At 53.3% G+C, this 21,672-nt stretch overlaps 1 protein-coding gene across 1 annotated transcript in view; it reads right to left on the bottom strand.

Moving 5' to 3' along the window:
• Positions 1-21,672, bottom strand: part of NPHS1 (NPHS1 adhesion molecule, nephrin) — a gene marked incomplete at its 5' end in the record, with an annotated part of 66,369 nt that overhangs the window by 18,346 nt on the left and 26,351 nt on the right. Inside the window, 8 exons of the mRNA XM_072920757.1 lie at positions 804-941; positions 1,694-1,835; positions 7,506-7,662; positions 12,172-12,296; positions 14,338-14,464; positions 15,123-15,280; positions 16,676-16,844; positions 19,306-19,424. Coding sequence (XP_072776858.1) covers positions 804-941; positions 1,694-1,835; positions 7,506-7,662; positions 12,172-12,296; positions 14,338-14,464; positions 15,123-15,280; positions 16,676-16,844; positions 19,306-19,424 — 1,135 coding nt within the window. The remainder of the gene's footprint in view (positions 1-803; positions 942-1,693; positions 1,836-7,505; positions 7,663-12,171; positions 12,297-14,337; positions 14,465-15,122; positions 15,281-16,675; positions 16,845-19,305; positions 19,425-21,672) is intronic.

Genomic DNA, 21,672 nt, shown 5'->3' on the forward strand with positions numbered 1-21,672 from the left:
ACTCCCAGTAACCCCTTGGACCCCTCCCAGTAACTCCTCGGATCCCTCCCAGTAACTCCCAGTAACTCCCAGTAACTCCCAGTGCCCTCCCAGTAACTCCCAGTAACTCCCAGTAACTCCCAGTAACCCCTCGGACCCTTCCCAGTAACCCCCAGTGCCCTCCCAGTAACTCCCAGTAACTCCCAGTAACCCCTTGGACCCCTCCCAGTAACACCCAGTAACTCCCAGTAACCCCTCGGACCCTTCCCAGTAACCCCCAGTGCCCTCCCAGTAACTCCCAGTAACCCCTTGGACCCCTCCCAGTAACTCCCAGTAACTCCCAGTAACTCCCAGTTCCCTCCCAGTAACTCCCAGTAACTCCCAGTAACCCCTTGGACCCCTCCCAGTAACTCCCAGTAACTCCTTGGACCCCTCCCAGTAAGTCCCAGTAACTCCCAGTAACCCCTTGGACCCCTCCCAGTAACTCCCAGTAACTCCCAGTAATTCCCAGTTCCCTCCCAGTAACTCCCAGTAACTCCCAGTAACCCCTTGGACCCCTCCCAGTAACTCCCAGTAACTCCCAGTAACTCCCAGTAAGTCCCAGTAACCCCTTGGACCCCTCCCAGTAACTCCCAGTACAAACCAGTAACCCCAGAGCCCAAACCAGTACAAACCAGTAACCCCAAACCCCAAACCAGTACAAACCAGTAACCCCAAACCCCCTCCCCGTGACCCCAAACCTCCTCCCAGTCCCTCCCAGTAACCCCAGACCCCAAACCAGCCCAAACCAGTATAAACCAGTATAAACCAGTATAAACCAGTACCGGGGGTGATGCCCCTCCCCCGCACGCTCCAGTTGCAGCTCTCGGGGGGGGGATGGGCACGGACCGACAGCCCCAAAACGGCCTCGGAACCTTCCGGAACCCGGACGGGGGAGGGGCCGGCGCTGAGCAGGGGGGGGTCTGCACCAGTATAAACCAGTATAAACCAGTATAAACCAGTATAAACCAGTATAAACCAGTTTGAACCCAGTTTAACCCCCAGAGCTCCCAGTGTCCTCTAAATGGGTTCCCAGTATAAACCAGTAACACTTTTTAACCCTCCCAGTACAAACCAGTAACTGCCAATCTCCTCCCAGTCCCTCCCAGTATAAACCAGTTCCCTCCCAGTCCCTCCCAGTCCCTCCCAGTATAAACCAGTAACACTTTATAACCCTCCCAGTCCCTCCCAGTCCCTCCCAGTTCCCTCCAATCCCCTCCCAGTCCCTCCCAGTCCATCCCAGTATAAACCAGTTCCCTCCAATCCCCTCCCAGTCCCTCCCAGTATAACCCAGTTCCTCCCAGTTTCCTCCCAGTATAAACCAGTTCCCTCCCAGTTCATCCCAGTCCCTCCCAGTATAAACCAGTAACGTCCCAGTCCCTCCCAGTATAAACCAGTAACACTTTATTGACCTCCCAGTTCCTCCCAGTCCCTCCCAGTCCCCTCCCAGTCCCTCCCAGTATATCCCAGTCCATCCCAGTCCCTCCCAGTATAACCCACTTCCCTCCCAGTATAAACCAATTCCCTCCCAGTTACCTCCCAGTATAAACCAGTTCCCTCCAATCCCCTCCCAGTCCCTCCCAGTCCCTCCCAGTCCCTCCCAGTATATCCCAGTATAACCCATTGACCGGGCCGGGCTCTCACGGCGCATGCGCAGGATGTGGGCGGAGCTTACGGCCACGCCCAGTGACGCGCTCCAGGCTCGGCAGGTGATTGGCTGATCCTGCAGCGACAGCGCCGCCTGGAGGAGCAGCCGTGACCCCGCCGTGACCCCGCCGTGGGGGGCGGGGCTTGGGGGGAGCGGCAGCCCCGCCTCCCTGCGGGGAACTGGGAGTTACTGGTTTGTACTGGGAGCGACTGGGAGCGGGTTTGGGGGGACTGGGAGGGACTGGGAAAGGGTTAAAGGGGAACTGGGAGTTACTGGTTTGTACTGGGAGGGACTGGGAGGGGGGAAAAGGGGAACTGGGAGGGACTGGGAGGGACTGGGAGGGGACTGGGAGGGGTAAAAAGGGGAACTGGGGTTACTGGTTTGTACTGGTTTGTACTGGGAGGGGACTGGGAGGGAACTGGGAGGGTTAAAAAGTGTTACTGGTTTATACTGGGAGGGACTGGGAGGGGCAAAAAGGGAACTGGGGTTACTGGTTTGTACTGGGAGCGACTGGGAGGGGGTTTGGGGGGACTGGTTTATACTGGGAGGGAACTGGGAGGGACTGGGAGGGCATTTGGGGTTACTGGTTTATACTGGGAGGGACTGGGAGCGGGTCTGGGGGGACTGGGAGGGACTGGGAGGGGATTTGGGGTTACTGGTTTGTACTGGGAGGGGACTGGGAGGGACTGGGAGGGGGGAAAGGGGAACTGGGGGTTACTGGTTTGTACTGGGAGCGACTGGGAGGGGATTGGGGGGACTGGGAGGGACTGGGAGGGGACTGGGAGGGAACTGGGATGGACTGAGAGGGACTGGGAAGGGACTGGGAGCGACTGGGAGCGGGTTTGGGGGGACTGGGAGGGACTGGGAGGGGGGGAAAGGGGAACTGGGGTTGCTGGTTTGTACTGGGAGCGACTGGGAGGGGATTGGGGGGGACTGGGAGGGACTGGGAGTTACTGGTTTATACTGGTTTGTACTGGGAGGGGGTTTGGGGGGACTGGGAGGGGGGAAAAGGGGACTGGGAGGGACTGGGAGGGGATTGGATGGGACTGGTTTATACTGGGAGGAACTGGGAGGGGATTGGGGGTTACTGGTTTATACTGGGAGGGACTGGGAGCGGGTTTGGGGGGACTGGGAGGGGGGAAAAGGGGAACTGGGGTTACTGGTTTGTACTGGGAGGGACTGGGAGGGAGTCTGGGGGGACTGGGAGGGGTAAAAAGGGGATTTGGGGGTTACTGGTTTGTACTGGGAGGGGACTGGGAGGGGGTTTGGGGGGACTGGGAGGGACTGGGAGGGACTGGGAGGGGGTTTGGGGGGACTGGTTTATACTGGTTTGTACTGGGAGGGACTGGGAGGGGATTAGGAGGGACTGGGAAGGACTGGGAGGGACTGGGAGGGGATTGGGGGGAAACTGGTTTATACTGGGAGGGACTGGGAAGGAACTGGTTTATACTGGGGGGGACTGGGATGGACTGGGAGGGAACTGGGAGTTACTGGTTTGTACTGGTTTGGACTGGGAGGGGTGAAAAGGGGGATTGGGGGTTACTGGTTTGTACTGGGAGGGACTGGGAAGGGACTGGGAGGGAACTGGGAGTCCGTACTGGTCCATACTGGTCTCTAACTGGTTTATACTGGTTTATACTGGTCTCTAACTGGTCCATAGTGGTTTATACTGGTCCATACTGGTCCATACTGGTCCATACTGGTCTCTAACTGGCCCATACTGGTTTATACTGGTCCATACTGGTTTATACTGGTCTCTAACTGGTCCATACTGGTCCATACTGGTCTCTAACAGATCCATACTGGTTTAAACTGGTCTCTAACTGGTCCGTACTGGTCTCTAACTGGTCCATACTGGTTTATACTGGTCTCTAACTCGTCCATACTGGTCCATACTGGTCCGTACTGGTCTCTAACTGGTCCATACTGGTCCATACTGGTCCATACTGGTCCATACTGGTCCATACTGGTCCATACTGGTCCGTTCTGGTCCAAACTTGAATCTAACTGGTTTATACTGGTATATACTGGTCCATACTGGTCTATACTGGTCCATACTGGTCCATACTGGTCCAAACTTGTCTCTAACTGTTCCATACTGGTTCATACTGGTCCATACCGGTCCATACTGGTCTATACTGGTTCATAGTGGTCCATACTGGTTTATATTGGTCCATACTGGTCCATACTGGTCTCTAACTGGTCCATACTGGTTTATACTGGTCCATACTGGTCTCTAACTGGTATATACTGGTCCGTACTGGTTTATACTGGTCCATACTGGTCCATACTGGTCCATACTGGTCCGTACTGGTTCATACTGGTCCGTACTGGTTTATACTGGTTTATACTGGTCCATACTGGTTTATACTGCTCTGTACTGGTCCATACTGGTTTATACTGGTCTCTAACTGGTTTATACTGGTCTCTAACCAGTCCATACTGGTCCATACTGGTCCATGCTGGTTTATACTGGTCCGTACTGGTCTCTAACTGGTTTATACTGGTCCATACTGGTCCATACTGGTCTCTAACTGTTCCATACTGGTCCATACTGGTCCATACTGGTCTCTAACTGTTCCATACTGGTCCATACTGGTCCATACTGGTCTCTAACTGTTCCATACTGGTCCATACTGGTCCCTACTGGTCCATACTGGTCCATACTGGTCCATACTGGTCCATACTGGTCCATACTGGTCTCTAACCGGTCTGTACTGGTCTGTAACTGGTTTATACTGGCCCATACTGGTCCATACTGGTCTCTAACTGGTCCATACTGGTCCATACTGGTTTATACTGGTCCATACTGGTCTCTAACTGGTCTCTAACTGGTCCATACTGGTTTATACTGGTCCATACTGGTCCATACTGGTCCATACTGGTCCATACTGGTCTCTAACTGCTCCATACTGGTTTATACTGGTCCGTACTGGTCCATACTGGTCCGTACTGGTCTCTAACTGGTTTATACTGGTTTAAACTGGTCTCTAACTTGTCTATACCGGTCTCTAACTGGTCCATACTGGTCCATACTGGTCTCTAACTGGTCCATACTGGTCCATACTGGTTTATACTGGTCCATACTGGTCTCTAACTGGTCCATACTGGTCTCTAACTGGTCCATACTGGTTTATACTGGTCCATACTGGTCTCTAACTGGTCCATACTGGTCCATACTGGTCCATACTGGTCTGTACTGGTCCAAACTTGTCTCTAGCAGGTCCATACTGGTTTATACTGGTCCATACTGGTCCATCCTGGTCCATACTGGTCCATACTGGTCTCTAACTGGTCCATATTGGTTTATACTGGTCTGTACTGGTCCGTACTGGTCTGTAACTGGTTTATACTGGTCCAAACTTGTCTCTAACTGGTCCATACTGGTCCATACTGTTCCATACTGGTCCATACTGGTCCATACTGGTCTATACTGGTTTATACTGGTCTCTAACTGTTCCCTAACTGGTCCATACTGGTCCATACTGGTCCATACTGGTCTCTAACTGGTCTCTAACTGGTCCATACTGGTCCATACTGGTTTATACTGGTCTCTAACTGGTCTCTAACTGGTCCATACTGGTCCATACTGGTCCAAACTTGTTTCTAACTGGTCCATACTGGTCTCTAACTGGTCTCTAATTGGTCCATACTGGTTTATACTGGTCCGTACTGGTCTATACTGGTCCATACTGGTCCATACTGGTCTCTAACTGGTCCATACTGCTCTCTAACTGGTCCATACTGGTCCATACTGGTCTGTAACTGGTTTATACTGGTCCAAACGTGTCTCTAATTGGTCTCTAACTGGTCCATACTGGTTTATACTGGTCTCTAACTGGTTTATACTGGTTTATACTGGTCTATACTGGTCCATACTGGCATATACTGGTCCATACTGGTCTCTAACTGGTCTCTAACTGGTCCATACTGGTTTAAACTGGTCTCTAACTGGTCCGTACTGGTCTCTAACTGGTCCATACTGGTCCATACCCGTCCATACTGGTTTATACTGGTCTCTAACCAGTCTGTACTGGTCCATACTGGTTTATACTGGTTTATACTGGGGTCACTCACGGGGCGTGTCCCGGGCGGCTCCAGGTGAGCTCCGGGGCCGGGTGGGCGGGGCCGGCGCGGCAGGTGAGGCTGAGGGCGTGGCCAGGGCGGGGCTGGGGCGGGGCCAGCGAGATGGAGACGGACTGGGCGGGAACTGGGGAGACTGGGAGTTACTGGTTTATACTGGGAGGGACTGGGAGGGACTGGGAGGGACTGGGAGTTACTGGTTTATACTGGGAGGGGACTGGGAGGGGACTGGGAGGGGACTGGGTTATACTGGGAGGGACTGGGAGGGGACTGGGTTATACTGGGAGGGACTGGGAGGGGACTCGGTTATACTGGGAGTTACTGGTTTGTACTCGGAGGGACTGGGAGGGGATTGGTTTATACTGGGAGGGACTGGGAGGGACTGGGAGGGAACTGGGATATACTGGGAGGGACTGGGAGGGAACTGGGAGGGACTGGGAGCGACTGGGATATACTGGGAGGGACTGGGAGGGACTGGGAGGGACTGGGAGGGACTGGTTTATACTGGGAGGGACTGGGAGGGAACTGGGAGGGACTGGGAGGGACTGGGAGGGGACTGGGAGGGACTGGGAGGGAACTGGGAGTTACTGGTTTATACTGGGAGGGAGTGGGAGGGACTGGGAGGGAACTGGTTTATACTGGGTTATACTGGGAGGGGACTGGTGGCCTTGGGGGTGTCGCCACACTGTGCCCCTCCCAGTTCCCTCCCAGTCCGTCCCAGTTCCCTCCCAGTATGACCCAATCCCCTCCAATCCTCTCCCAGTCCCTCCCAGTATAAACCAGTTCCTCCCAGTCCCTCCCAGTATAAACCAGTAACACTTTTTAACCCTCCCAGTCTCTCCCAGTCCCTCCCAGTTCCCTCCCAGTCTCTCCCAGTTTGATCCCAGTTCCCTCCCAGTTCCGTCCCAGTATAACCCAGTCCCTCCCAGTATAAACCAGTCCCTCCCAGTATAACACAGTTCCCTCCCAGTCCCTCCCAGTCCCCTCCCAGTACAAACCAGTAACCCCAAACCCCCTTTTGCCCCGTCCCAGTCCCTCCCAGTATATCCCAATCCCCTCCCAGTCCTCCCCAGTTCCTTCCCAGTATAAACCAGTAACAATTTTTAACCCTCCCAGTCCCTCCCAGTCCATCCCCGTCCCTCCCAATCCCCTCCCAGTATAACCCAGTCCCTCCCAATCCCCTCCCAGTCCCTCCCAGTCCCTTCCCAGTCCCTCCCAGTACAACCAGTAACACTTTTTCACCCTCCCAGTATAAACCAGTAACACTTTTTAACCCTCCCAGTCCCTCCCAGTCCCTCCGAATCCCCTCCCAGTCCCTCCCAGTCCCTCCCAGTATAAACCAGTAACACTTTTTAACCCTCCCAGTCCCTCCCAGTCCCTCCCAATTGCATCCCAGTATAAACCAGTTCCCTCCCAGTCCCTCCCAGTATACCCCAGTCCATTCCAGTCCCCTCCCAATCCCCTCCCAATCCCCTCCCAGTCCCCTCCCAGTTCCCTCCCAGTCCCTCCCAGTTCCCTCCCAGTCCCTCCCAATCCCCTCCCAGTCCCTCCCAGTCCCTCCCAGTCCCTCCCAGTCCCTCCCAGTTCCCTCCCAGTCCCTCCCAATCCCCTCCCAGTCCCTCCCAGTCCCTCCCAGCCCCTCCCAGTCCCTCCCAGTATAACCCAGTCCCCTCCCAGTATAACCCAATCCCCTCCCAGTCCCCTCCCAGCCCCTCCCAGTCCCTCCCAGTATAAACCAGTATCCCCAGTCTCTCACACAGCACGCGCACGCGCACTGGGGCGCTCCGGGCGGGCCCCGCCTCGCACCGGAAGTCGGCGCCATTGTCGGAGGGGGCGGCGGTCACGTGCAGCGCCCGCATGGTCACGTGACCCGAGCGGCTCTGGGGCGGCGCTTCCGGGAGGGGGCGGCCGTCCTGGGGAGGGGGCGGGGCTTGAGCGGGGGGACTGGGATATACTGGGAGGGACTGGGAGGGACTGGGAGGGACTGGGATATACTGGTTTATACTGGGAGGGAACTGGGAGGGACTGGGAGGGACTGGGAGGGCATTGGGGGGGACTGGGATATAGTGGGAGGGGACTGGGAGGGACTGGGAGGGACTGGGAGGGGATTAGGAGGAACTGGGATATACTGGGATGGGACTGGGTGGGGATTGGAAGGGACTGGGAGGGACTGGGTTATACTGGGAGGGGATTGGGACGGACTGGGAGGGGATTGGGGGGGACTGGGATATACTGGGAGGGACTGGGAGGGACTGGCAGGGGATTGGGAGGGATTGGGAGGGACTGGGAGGGGACTGGGAGGGACTGGGAGGGGAGTGGGATATACTGGGATATACTGGGAGGGACTGGGAAGGACTGGGAGGGACTGGGTTATACTGGGAAGGGACTGGGTTATACTGGGATATACTGGGAGGGGGCTGTGGGGGATTGGGATATACTGGGAGGGGATTGGGAGGGATTGGGATATACTGGGAGGGACTGGGATGGAACTGGGAGGGAACTGGGATAAACTGGGTTGAACTGGGAGGGAAGTGGTTTATACTGGGAGGAGATTGGGAGGGGGTTTGGGGTTACTGGTTTATACTGGGATGGAACTGGGATGGACTGGGAGGGGATTGGGAGGGACTGGGAGGGACTGGTTTATACTGGGAGGGAACTGGGATATACTGGGAGGGACTGGGAGGGACTGGGAGGGGATTGGGTTATACTGGGATTTACTGGGAGGGGACTGGGAGGGGATTGAGAGGGATTGGGAGGGAATTGGGAGGGACTGGGAGGGGATTGGGAGGGATTGGGGGGGATTGGTTTATACTGGGAGGGACTGGGATGGACTGGGAGGGAATTGGGAGGGACTGGGAGGGGATTGGGAGGGAATTGGGAGGGACTGGGATATACTGGGAGGGAACTGGTTTATACTGGGATAAACTGGGAAGGACTGGGATCTACTGGGAGGGACTGGGAGGGGACTGGGATGGAACTAGGAGGGACTGGGATATACTGGGATATACTGGGAGGGACTGGGAGGGGACTGGGAGGGACTGGGAGGGGACTGGGATATACTGGGATATACTGGGAGGGGATTGGGAGGGTCTGTGAGGGACTGGGAGGGGATTGGGGGGGACTGGGATATACTGGGATATACTGGGAGGAACTGGAGGGGGATTTTTGTGCCATTTTTGCATTTCCCCCATTTTTTCCCCCATTTTTCCCCATTTCCCCCCATTTTCGCCCCATTTTTACCCCATTTCCCTCCATTTTCCCGTTTTTCCAAGTTTTTCCTCCCTTTTTGCCCATTTCCCCCCATTTTTCCAGTTTTCCCCGTTTTTGACCGTTTTCCCCCATTTTCCCCATTTTACCCCATTTCCACCATTTTTCGCCATTTTCCTCCATTCCCCCAATTTTTACCCCGTTTCCCCCCGTTTCCCCGTTTCCGCCCATTTTTCCCCGTTTCCCCCCTTTTTACCCCCGTTTCTCCTCATTTTCTCCGTTTCCGCCTGTTTTTCCTCATTTCCACTTGTTTTTCCCCGTTTCCACCCTGTTTTTGCCCATTTCCGCCCATTTTACCCCGTTTTCTGCCCGTTTTTGCCCATTTTCCCCTATTTCCCCCATTTTCTCCCATTTCCTCCCATTTTCCCCCCGTTTCTGCCCGTTTTTCCCCATTTCCACCCATTTTTCCCCATTTCTGCCCTTTTTTCCGCGTTTCCACCCATTTCCCCCATTTCCCCCATTTTACCCCCGTTTCTGCTCGGTTTTCCCTATTTCCCCCGTTTCTGCCCATTTTTGCCCCTTTTTCCCCGTTTCCACCCGTTTTTACCCCGTTTCTCCCACATTTTACCCGTTTCCGCCATTTTTCCCTGTTTCCGCCTGTTTTCACCCGTTTTTTCCCGTTTTCACCCGTTTTTTCCCGTTTCCGCCCGTTTTTTCCCTGTTTCTGCCCATTTTCCCCCATTTCCACCCGTTTCTGACCGTTTTCCTGTTTCTGCCCATTTTTTTCCCCATTTCCCCCCATTTTACCCCCGTTTCCCCCCCCAATTTCCCTATTTCTGCCCATTTTTGCCCGTTTTCCCCCGTTTCTGCCCATTTTCCCCCCGTTTCCTCCGGTTTTCCCCGTTTCCACCCGTTTTTCCCCTTTTCCAACCGTTTTTGCCCATTTTCCCCCATTTTCCTCATTTCCCCCATTTTCCCCCATTTTACTCCCATTCCCCAATTTTACCCGTTTTTGCCAGTTTTTCCCCCATTTTTGCCTGGTTTTTCCCATTTCTGCCCGTTTTCACCCGTTTCCCCCCATTTTTCCCCATTTCCACCAGTTTTCACCCGTTTCCGCCCATTTTTCCCCATTTCTGCCCGTTTTTGCTCATTTCCGCCTGTTTATGACCGTTTTCCTGTTTCCGCCCATTTTTGCCCGTTTTCCACCGTTTCTGCTCATTTTCCCCCCATTTCCGCCCGTTTTCCCCCATTTTCCCCTTTTCCGCCCGTTTTTGCTCGATTTCCTCCCGTTTTCCCCTGTTTCTGCCCATTTCCTCCCGTTTTCCCTGTTTCCGCCCGTTTCCACCAACTTTTCCCCGTTTCTGCCCATTTTTGCCCATTTTCCGCCCGTTTTTCTTCATTTTCCCCCCATTTTCCCCATTTTTCCCCCGTTTTTTTGCCCGTTTTTCCCCATTTTTTCCCAATTTCCCGTGTTTTCACCCCATTTTCCCCACCTTGCTCCAGCCCAGCTGGGGGGCCGGGTGCCCCTTTTTCCCCATTTTCCCCCCTTTTTTCCCCATTTTCCCCCATTGTTGCTCCATTTTTCACCATTTTTTCACCATTTTTTTCCTATTTTTCCCCGATTTTCCCCATTTTTGCCCATTTTCCCCCATTTTCTGTCCATTTTTCCCCATTTCCCCCCATTTCCCCCCGTTTTCCCCCCGTTTTCCCCCGTTTTTCCCCATTTTTGCCCATTTTTTTGCCGTTTTTCCCCGTTTTTACCCCGTTTTTCGCCGTTTTTTCACCGTTTTTCCCCGTTTTTTCACCGTTTTTCCCCATTTTTCCCATTTTTTCCCAATTTCCCCCTTTTTCACCCCATTTCTCACCTTGCTCCAGCCCAGCTGGGGGGCCGGGTGCCCATTTCTCCCCATTTTGCCCCCCATTTTCCCCATTTTTGCCCCGTTTTTCACCATTTTTTCACCATTTTGTCCCTATTTTTCCCCGATTTTCCCCATTTTTGCCCATTTTTCCCCATTCTCTGCCCGTTTTTGCCCCGTTTCCTCCCGTTTTCCCCCATTTTCCCTCATTTTCGCCCCGTTTTTCCCCGTTTTTCCCCATTTTCGCCCGTTTCTCCTGTTTATCCCCCGTTTCTGCCCGTTTTTCCCATTTCCGCCTGTTTTTCCCTGTTTCCCCCCCAATTTCCCCAATTCTGCCCGTTTTCCGCCTGTTTTTTGCCCGTTTTTGCCCGTTTTCACAATTTCTGTCCCTTTTCTCCCCGTTTTCCCCCCGTTTTTCCCCATTTTCGCCCCGTTTTTCCTCATTTTTCGCCCATTTTCTTCCCGTTTTTTCCCCATTTTTCCCCCATTTTTGCCCCGTTTTTCCGCCGTTTTTCCCCGTTTTTCGCCGTTTTTTCACTGTTTTTCACCCATTTTCCCCATTTTTCCCAATTTCCCCCTTTTTCACCCCATTTCTCACCTTGCTCCAGCCCAGCTGGGGGGCCGGGTGCCCATTTTTCCCATTTTTCCCCCATTTTTGCCCCGTTTTTCCCCGTTTTTTCACCGTTTTTCCCCGTTTTTTCACCGTTTTTCCCCGTTTTTTCACCGTTTTTCCCCGTTTTTTCGCCGTTTTCCCCGTTTTTTCCCAATTTTGCCCTTTTTCACCCCATTTTGCCCACCTTGCTCCAGCCCAGCTGGGGGGCCGGATGCCCATTTTCCCCCCATTTTACCCCCCATTTTTCCCCCTTTTTTCCCCATTTTTCCCCCATTTTCGCCCCGTTTTTCACCATTTTTTCACCATTTTTTCCCTATTTTTCCCCGATTTTCCCCATTTTTGCCCATTTTCCCCCGTTTTTCCCCGTTTCCCCCCATTTTCCCCCATTTCCCCCCGTTTTACCCCCGTTTCCTCCCTGTTTTCCTCCCTGTTTTTCCCCATTTTTGCCCCATTTTTTCCCCATTTTTGTCCCGTTTTTCGCCGTTTTTTCACCGTTTTTCGCCGTTTTTTCACCGTTTTTCCCCATTTTCCCGCCGTTTTTCCCCATTTTCGCCCCGTTTTTCCTCGTTTTGTCGCCCGTTTTCTCCCCGTTTTTTCCCCATTTTTCCCCCATTTTCCCCCTGTTTTTTTGCCGTTTTTTCGCCGTTTTTTCACCGTTTTTCTCCGTTTTTTCACCGTTTTTCCCCGTTTTTTCCCCTTTTTTCCCCATTTTTCCCAATTTCCCCCTTTTTCACCCCATTTCTCACCTTGCTCCAGCCCAGCTGGGGGGCCGGGTGCCCCCCCCGGGCCAGGCACAGCAGCCGCAGCCCCTCCCCCACCCGGAAGGTGGCGTTGGGGGGCGGAGCTTCGACCCACAGCGCGGTGGGCGGGTCTGGGGGCGGGGCCAGAGAGGGACACGCCCATTTTAGAGGACACGCCCCCTTGGGGGACACGCCCCCTTTTAAAGGGACATGCGCACTCTTAAAGGGACACGCCCCTCCCAGTATAAACCAGTTCCCTCCCAGTCCCTCCCAGTCCCTCCCAGTATAAACCAGTCCCCTCCCAGACCATCCCAGTTCCCTCCCAGTCCCTCCCAGTACAAACCAGTCCACTCCAATCCCCCCCAGTCCCTCCCAGTCCCTCCCAGTATAAACCAGTTCCCCCCCAATCCTCCCCCAGTCCCTCCCAGTATAAACCAGTGCCTCCCATTCCCCTCCCAGTCCATCCCAGTATAAACCAGTTCCCTCCCAATCCCCTCCCAGTTCCATCCCAGTCCATCCCAGTCCAAACCAGTATAAACCAGTCCCGTCCCAGTTCATCCCAGTCCCTCCCAGTCCCCTCCCAGTCCCTCCCAGTATAAACCAGTACAAACCAGTATAAACCAATCCCCTCCCAGTCCCTCCCATTTCCTCCCAATCCCCTCCCAGTCCCTCCCAGTCCCTCCCAGTATAAACCAGTAACCCCAAATCCCCTTTTTACCCCTCCCATTCCCCTCCCAGTCCCTCCCAGTATAAATCAGTCCATCCCAGTTCCCTCCCAGTATATCCCAATGCCCTCCCAGTCCCCCCCAGTCCATCCCAGTATAAACCAGTCCCCTCGAATCCCCTGCCAGTCCCCTCCAATCCCTTCCCAATGCCCTCCCAGTCCATCCCAGTATAAACCAGTTCCCTCCCAATCCCCACCCAGTCAGTCCCAGTCCCACCCAGTCCCTCCCAGTATAAACCAGTCCCCTCCAATCCCCTCCCAGTCCCTCCCAGTCCCTCCCAGTCCCTTCCAGTGCCCCCCAGTCCCTCCCAGTACAAACCAGTTCCCTCCAATCCCCTCCCAGTATATCCCAATCTCCTCCCAGTCCCTCCCAGTCCCTCCCAGTACAAACCAGTACAAACCAGTCCCACTCACGGCTCACGGTCACCGCCACCCGCACGCTCCGGGTCCCCTCCCAGTCCCTCCCAGTCCAAACCAGTACAAACCAGTCCCACTCACGGCTCACGCTGACATCACCCTCATGCTCCCAGTCCCTCCCAGTACAAACCAGTCCCTCCCAGTCCCACTCACGGCTCACAGTGACCACCACCCGCACGCTCCGGGTCCCCTCCCAGTCCCTCCCAGTATAAACCAGTAACCCCAAATCCCCTTTTTACCCTTCCCAATCCCTCCCAGTCCCTCCCAGTATAAACCAGTCCCCTCCAATCCCCTCCCAGTCCCTCCCAGTCCCTCCCAGTATCCCCAGTCCCACTCACGGCTCACGGTCACCGCCACCCTCACGCTCCGGGTCCCCTCCCAGTCCCTCCCAGTACAAACCAGTCACTCCCAATCCCCTCCCAGTATAAACCAGTCCCATCCCAGTTCATCCCAGTCCCTCCCAGTCCCTCCCAGTATAAACCAGTCCCCTCCAATCCCCTCCCAGTCCCTCCCAGTCCCCTCCCAGTCCATGCCAATCCCATCCCAGTCCCTCCCAATGCCCTCCCAGTGCCTCCCAGTCCCTCCCAGTCCCTCCCAGTACAAACCAGTACAAACCAGTAACCCCAAATCCCCTTTTTACCCCTCCCAGTCCCTCCCAGTACAAACCAGTATACCCAGTCCCACTCACGGCTCACGGTCACCGCCACCCTCACGCTCCAGGTCCCCACCCAGTCCCTCCCAGTCCCTCCCAGTATAAACCAGTCCCCTCCAATCCCCTCCCAGTGCCCTCCCAGTCCCCTCCCAGTCCCTCCCAGTACAAACCAGTCCCTCCCAGTCCCACTCACGGCTCACAGTGACCATCGCCCGCACGCTCCGGGTCCCTCCCAGTCCCCTCCCAGTCCCTCCCAGTACAAACCAGTACAAACCAGTCCCCTCCAATCCCCTCCCAGTATATCCCAGTGCCCTCCCAGTCCCTCCCAGTCCCTCCCAGTCCCTCCCAGTACAAACCAGTCCCTCCCAGTCCCACTCACGGCTCACGGTCACCGCCACCCTCACGCTCCGGGTCCCCAGCCCGGGGGTCTCGGCCTCGCAGACGAGGGCGGAGCCGTGGTCCTGGCCCCGCCCCCGCAGGGTCACGTTGGACACGGCCCCGCCCCCCTGGGGTCACCACGGGGTCAGGGGTCACCCAGGGGTCATGCGGGGTCACGTGGTTAGTGGCAGTCCCAGTCCCTCCCAGTATAAACCAGTAACAGCAAATCTCCCTTTTTACCCTTCCCAGTCCCTCCCAGTATAAACCAGTTCCCCCCAATCCCCTTTTTACCCTTCCCAGTCCCCTCCCAGTTCCCTCCCAGTCCCCTCCCAGTACAAACCAGTAACCCCAAACCCCCTTTTCCCCCCTCCCAGTCCCTCCCAGTCCCTCCCAGTCCCTCCCAGTTCCCTCCCAGTTCCCTCCCAGTCCCTCCCAGTTCCCTCCCAGTCCCTCCCAGTTCCCTTCCAATCCCCTCCCAGTTCCTCCCAGTTCCCTTCCAATCCCCTCCCAGTTCCCTCCCAGTTCCCTCCCAGTCCCTCCCAGTCCCTCCCAGTCCCTCCCAGTCCCTCCCAGTCCCTCCCAGTCCCGTCCCAGTACAAACCAGTCCCTCCCAGTCCCTCCCAGTCCCTCCCAGTCCCTCCCAGTATAACCCATTTCCCCTCCCAGTCCCTCCCAGTCCCTCCCAGTCCCTCCCAGTATATCCCAGTTCCCTCCCAGTCCCTCCCAGTTCCCTCCCAGTCCCTCCCAGCCCCTCCCAGTCCCTCCCAGTACAAACCAGTGCCTCACCGGGGCTCTGCCCTGCCCGCTGGGCTGCAGCTGGCGCCCCCCCAGCCACCAGCGCAGCCGTACTGGGGGGTTACTGGGAGCACTGGTGCAGCTCAGCCGCCCCTCCTCCCCCTCGCTCAGCGCCGCGGAGCCGTGCAGGGTCAGCTCGGCGGGGGGGTCTGCACCAGTATGGACCAGTTTAAACCAGTATGGACCGGTATAAACCAGTATGGACCAGTATAAACCAGTATAAGCGTAAAAAACGGTATAAACCAGTAAAAACCAGTATAAACCAGTATGGACTGGTACGGACCGGTAAAACCAGTACAATCCAGTACGGATCAGTATAAACCAGTATAGACCAGTATAAACCAGTATGGACCAGTTTAAACCAGTATGGACCAGTATGGACCGGTATAAGTGATATAAACCGGTACAAACCAGTACAAACCAGTGTAAACCAGTATATACCAGTATATACCAGTATGGACCAGTATGGACCAGTATGGACTGGTACGGACCACTATAAACCAGTATAAACCAGCATAAACCAGTACAGACCAGTATGTACCAGTATAGACCAGTATGTACCAGTATAAACCAGTATATACCAGTACAGACCAGTATAAACCAGTATAAACCAGTATAGACTGGTACAGACCAGTATAAACCAGTATGGACCAGTATAAACCAGTATGGACCAGTACGGACTGGTACAAGTGGTACAGACCAGTATAAACCAGTATAGACCAGTATATACCAGTACAAGTGGTATAAACCAGTATGGACCACTATAAACCAGTACGGGCCAGTATAAACCAGTATGGACCAGTACAAGTGGTACAAACCAGTATAAACCAGTACATACCAGTATAAACCAGAATCAGTATAAACCAGTTCGGGCCAGTATAAGTGGTACCGACCAGTACAAACCAGTATTGACCATTATAAACCAGTATAAACCAGTAACCCTTTACAGCCCCCCAATGCCCTCCCAGTTCATCCCAGTATAAACCAGTATAAACCAGTATCCCCAAATCGTCTTTTTAACCCCTCCCAGTCCCTCCCAGCATAAACCAGTCACACTTTATAACCCTCCCAGTCCCTCCCAGTATAGACCAGTTCCCTCCAATCCCCTCCCAGTATAAACCAGTTCCCCCCCAGTCCCTCCCAGTCCCTCCCAGTATAAACCAGTAACCCCCAGTTCCCTCGCAGTCCCCTCCCAGTCCCACCCAGTCCCCTCCCAGTATAAACCAGTAAAAACCAGTATAAACCAATATAAACCAGTCCCTCCCAGTATAAACCAGTATAAACCAGTCCCTCCCAGTATAAACCAGTATAAACCAGTACAAACCAGTCCCTCCCAGTCCCTCCCAGTCCCTCCCAGTATAACCAGTATAAACCAGTATAAACCAGCATAAACCAGTATAAACCAGTCCCTCCCAGTATAAACCAGTATAAACCAGTATAACCCAGCCCCTCCCAGTCCCTCCCAGTATAAACCAGTATAAACCAGTATAAACCAGTCCCTCCCAGTATAAACCAGTATAAACCAGTATAAACCAGTCCCTCACACGTCACTCGCAGTTTGACGCTGGCGCTGGCCCCGCCCCCCGGAAGTGACGTCACCGCGCGGCACCGCAAGATGGCGCCGTCGTCCTCGGGGGCGGGGCTAAACACGAGCCGCGTCCTGGCCACGCCCCCTTCGTCCACTGACCACGCCCCCTCCAATGGCGCGCCGTTCTGAGGGGGCGGGGCCAAGGGAAGGGGCGGGGCCAAAGGAAAGGGGCGGGGCCAAAGGGAAAGGGGCGGGGCCAAGGGAAAGGGGCGGGGCCAAGGGAAGGGGCGGGGTTAAGGGAAAGGGGCGGGGCCAAAGGAAGGGGCGGGGCCAAAGTGAGGCCACGCCCACTGGAGGGTCCCATTAACTCCCAGTTTGATCCCAGTTCATCCCAGTTTGATCCCAGTTCATCCCAGTTTGATCCCAGTTTGATCCCAGTAACTCCCAGTTTGATCCCAGTAACTCCCAGTTTGATCCCAGTTTGATCCCAGTTTGATCCCAGTTTGATCCCAGTAACTCCCAGTTTGATCCCAGTTTGATCCCAGTTTGATCCCAGTTTGATCCCAGTAACTCCCAGTTTGATCCCAGTAACTCCCAGTAACTCCCAGTTTGATCCCAGTTTGATCCCAGTAACTCCCAGTTTGATCCCAGTTTGATCCCAGTAACTCCCAGTTTGATCCCAGTTTGTCCCAGTTTGATCCCAGTAACTCCCAGTTTGATCCCAGTAACTCCCAGTTTGATCCCAGTTTGTCCCAGTTTGATCCCAGTAACTCCCAGTTTGATCCCAGTTTGATCCCAGTTTGATCCCAGTTTGATCCCAGTAACTCCCAGTTTGATCCCAGTAACTCCCAGTTTGATCCCAGTTTGATCCCAGTTTGATCCCAGTAACTCCCAGTTTGATCCCAGTTTGATCCCAGTTTGATCCCAGTTTGATCCCAGTTTGATCCCAGTAACTCCCAGTAACTCCCAGTTTGATCCCAGTAACTCCCAGTTTGATCCCAGTAACTCCCAGTTTGATCCCAGTTTGATCCCAGTTTGATCCCAGTTTGATCCCAGTTTGATCCCAGTAACTCCCAGTAACTCCCAGTTTGATCCCAGTTTGGTCCCAGTAACTCCCAGTTTGATCCCAGTTTGATCCCAGTTTGATCCCAGTAACTCCCAGTTTGATCCCAGTTTGATCCCAGTTTGATCCCAGTTTGATCCCAGTTTGATCCCAGTTTGATCCCAGTTTGATCCCAGTAACTCCCAGTTTGATCCCAGTTTGATCCCAGTAACTCCCAGTTTGATCCCAGTTTGATCCCAGTTTGATCCCAGTTTGATCCCAGTAACTCCCAGTTTGATCCCAGTTTGATCCCAGTTTGATCCCAGTTTGATCCCAGTTTGATCCCAGTAACTCCCAGTTTGTCCCAGTTTGATCCCAGTAACTCCCAGTTTGTCCCAGTTTGATCCCAGTTTGATCCCAGTTTGATCCCAGTAACTCCCAGTAACTCCCAGTTTGATCCCAGTAACTCCCAGTTTGATCCCAGTAACTCCCAGTTTGATCCCAGTTTGATCCCAGTTTGATCCCAGTAACTCCCAGTTTGATCCCAGTTTGATCCCAGTTTGATCCCAGTTTGATCCCAGTTTGATCCCAGTAACTCCCAGTTTGATCCCAGTTTGATCCCAGTTTGATCCCAGTTTGATCCCAGTAACTCCCAGTAACTCCCAGTTTGATCCCAGTTTGATCCCAGTAACTCCCAGTTTGATCCCAGTTTGATCCCAGTTTGATCCCAGTTTGATCCCAGTAACTCCCAGTTTGATCCCAGTTTGATCCCAGTAACTCCCAGTTTGATCCCAGTTTGATCCCAGTTTGATCCCAGTTTGATCCCAGTTTGATCCCAGTAACTCCCAGTTTGATCCCAGTTTGATCCCAGTTTGATCCCAGTTTGATCCCAGTTTGATCCCAGTAACTCCCAGTTTGATCCCAGTTTGTCCCAGTTTGATCCCAGTTTGTCCCAGTTTGATCCCAGTTTGATCCCAGTTTGATCCCAGTAACTCCCAGTTTGATCCCAGTAACTCCCAGTTTGATCCCAGTTTGATCCCAGTTTGATCCCAGTAACTCCCAGTTTGATCCCAGTAACTCCCAGTAACTCCCAGTAACTCCCAGTTTGATCCCAGTTTGATCCCAGTCCCTCCCAGTCCCTCCCAGTATAAACCAGTTTATCCCAGTTCCCTCCCAGTCCCTCCCAGTCCCTCCCAGTATAAACCAGTATATCCCAGTTCCCTCTCAGTCCCTCCCAGTTCCCTCCCAGTTCCCTCCCAGTATAAACCAGTATATCCCAGTCCCTCCCAGTACCTCCCAGTATAAACCAGTTCCCTCTCAGTCCTCCCAGTTCCCTCCCAGTATATCCCAGTCCCCTCCCAGTCCCTCCCAGTCCCTCCCAGTTCCCTCCCAGTATAAACCAGTTACCCCTACATGCCCTCCCAGTTCCTCCCAGTTGCTCCCAGTTCCCTCCCAGTATAACCCAGTTCCCTCCCAGTTCCCTCCCAGTTGCCCCCCAGTCCCTCCCAGTCCCTCCCAGTATAAACCAGTTCCATCCCAGTCCCTCCCAGTCCCCCCCGCAGCCCCTCCCAGCCCCTCCCAGTACAAACCAGTATCCCCAGTACCTTGTCCCAGTGCAGACTGGGCGGGGGCCGCCCCCCCCGGCTGAGGCAGAGCAGCCGCAGCTCCTCCCCCGCCCGGACCAGTGCGGGCAGCCCCTGGATACTGGGAGCACTGGGAGGCACTGGGAGGGGAAATGGGTTATACTGGGAGCACTGGGAGGGACTGGGAGAGGGGCGGGGTTATACTGGGAGGGACTGGGAGGGGACTGGGAGGGACTGGGAAGGACTGGGAGGGAACTGGGAGGGACTGGTTTATACTGGGAGGGACTGGGAGGGACTGGGAGTGAACTGGGAGCACTGGGAGGGACTGGGAGGGGACTGGGAGTGAACTGGGAGTGAACTGGGAGGGACTGGGAGTGAACTGGGATGTTACTGGGTTATACTGGGAGGGACTGGGAGGGACTGGGAGAGGGGCTGGGTTATACTGGGAGGGACTGGGAGGGGAACTGGGGTCACTGGGGGGAACTGGGTTATACTGGGAGGGACTGGGAGGGGGGCGGGGTTATACTGGCAGGGACTGGGTTATACTGGGAGAGGGGCGGGGTTATACTGGGTTATACTGGGAGGGAACTGGGACGGACTGGGACGTTACTGGTTTATACTGGGAGCACTGGGAGGGACTGGGATGGGGATTGGGTTATACTGGTTTATACTGGGAGGGACTGGGAGGGAACTGGAGCAGCTTTGAGGGAATTTTAGGGGAGATTTGGGGAATTTTGGGATATTTTGGGGCTATTTTGGGTTAATTTTCGGCTATTTTGGGCTATTTTGGGTTAATTTTGGGATATTTTGGGTCAGTTTTGGATATTTTGGGTTTTCTTGGCAATATTTTGGGATTTTTTGGGACTTTTGGGGATATTTTTGGGTATTCCGGGATTTATTTGGGTTATTTTGGGATATTTTGGGGTTATTCGGGTCTGTTTTGGGTTAATTTTTTGCTATTTTTGTGGTTTTTTGGGATTTTTGGGCTATTTTGGGATATTTTGGGGTTTCTTGGCAATATTTTGGGTTATTTTGGGACTTTTTAGGCTATTTTGGGCTATTTGGGGCTATTTGGGTCAGTTTTCAGAGATTTTGGGGGTTTTTTGGGATATTTTGGGCTATTTTGGGTCAGTTTATGGATATTTTGGGATTTTTTGGGTCAGTTTGGGGAGATTTTGGGTTTTTTGGGGATATTTGGGGCTATTTTGGCATTTTTGGTGATATTTTTGGATATTTTGGGATATTTTTGGGCTATTTTGGGTTAATTTCGGATATTTTGGGCTATTTTTGTGCTATTTTTGGCTATTTTTGCGCGATTTTGACGGGATTTTTTGGGTTTTTTGGTTTTTTTGGGTTAATTTTGGCTATTTTGGATAATTTGGGATATTATGGGATGTTGGTCACTCCCCGTTGATCTCCAGCCGCAGTTTGGGGTTAATTTGGGCTATTTGGGGCTATTTTGGGGCTATTTTGACGGGATTCTTTGGGGGTTTTTTTGGCAATTTTGGTTTTTTTGGGTTAATTTTGGTTAATTTTGGTTAATTTCGGATAATTTGGGATATTATGGGATGTGGGTCACTCCCCGTTGATCTCCAGCCACAGTTTGGGGTTAATTTGGGCTATTTGGGGTTATTTTTGTGCTATTTTGTGCTATTTTGGGGCTATTTTGGGGTTTTTTTGGTATTTTGGGTCAGTTTTTGGTTAATTTTGGGCTATTTTGGGTTAATTTAGGGACATTTTGGGTTAATTTGGGGTGAATTTGGGCTATTTTGGGCTATTTTGCTCTATTTTGGTCTATTTTTGCCGGGTTTTTTTTGGCTATTTTGGGCTATTTTTGGGCTATTTTGGGGGGTTTTCTTGGGATATTTTGGTTTTTTTGGCATATTTTGGGTTAATTTTGGGATATTGTGGTTATTTGGGGTTATTTTGGGATATTTTGGGATATTTTGGGATTTTTTGGATTATTTTGGGTCAGTTTTGGGCTATTTTGGGGTTATTTGGGTCAGTTTTGTGTTAATTTTGGCCTATTTCGGGTTATTTTTGATTTTGGGGATATTTTGGGACTTTTTGGGAGATTTTGGGTTTTTTTGGGATATTTCAGGATATTTTGGGATTTTTTGGATTTTTTGGGATATTTTGGGATATTTTGGGCTATTTTAGGTTGGTTTTGGGTTAATTTGGGCTATTTTGGGCTATTTTGGGGCTATTTTGGGCTATTTTTGCGCTATTTTGACGGGATTTTTTGGGTTAATTTCGGATATTTTGGGTGAATTTCAGATATTTTTGGATAATTTGGGATATTATGGGATGTGGGTCACTCCCCATTGATCTGCAGCCGCAGTTTGGGGTTAATTTGGGCTATTTGGGGCTATTTGGGGCTATTTTGTG

This window comes from Taeniopygia guttata, chromosome 33, assembly GCF_048771995.1.
Source record: "Taeniopygia guttata chromosome 33, bTaeGut7.mat, whole genome shotgun sequence".
In the NCBI taxonomy this organism is placed as follows: Eukaryota; Metazoa; Chordata; class Aves; order Passeriformes; family Estrildidae; genus Taeniopygia; species Taeniopygia guttata.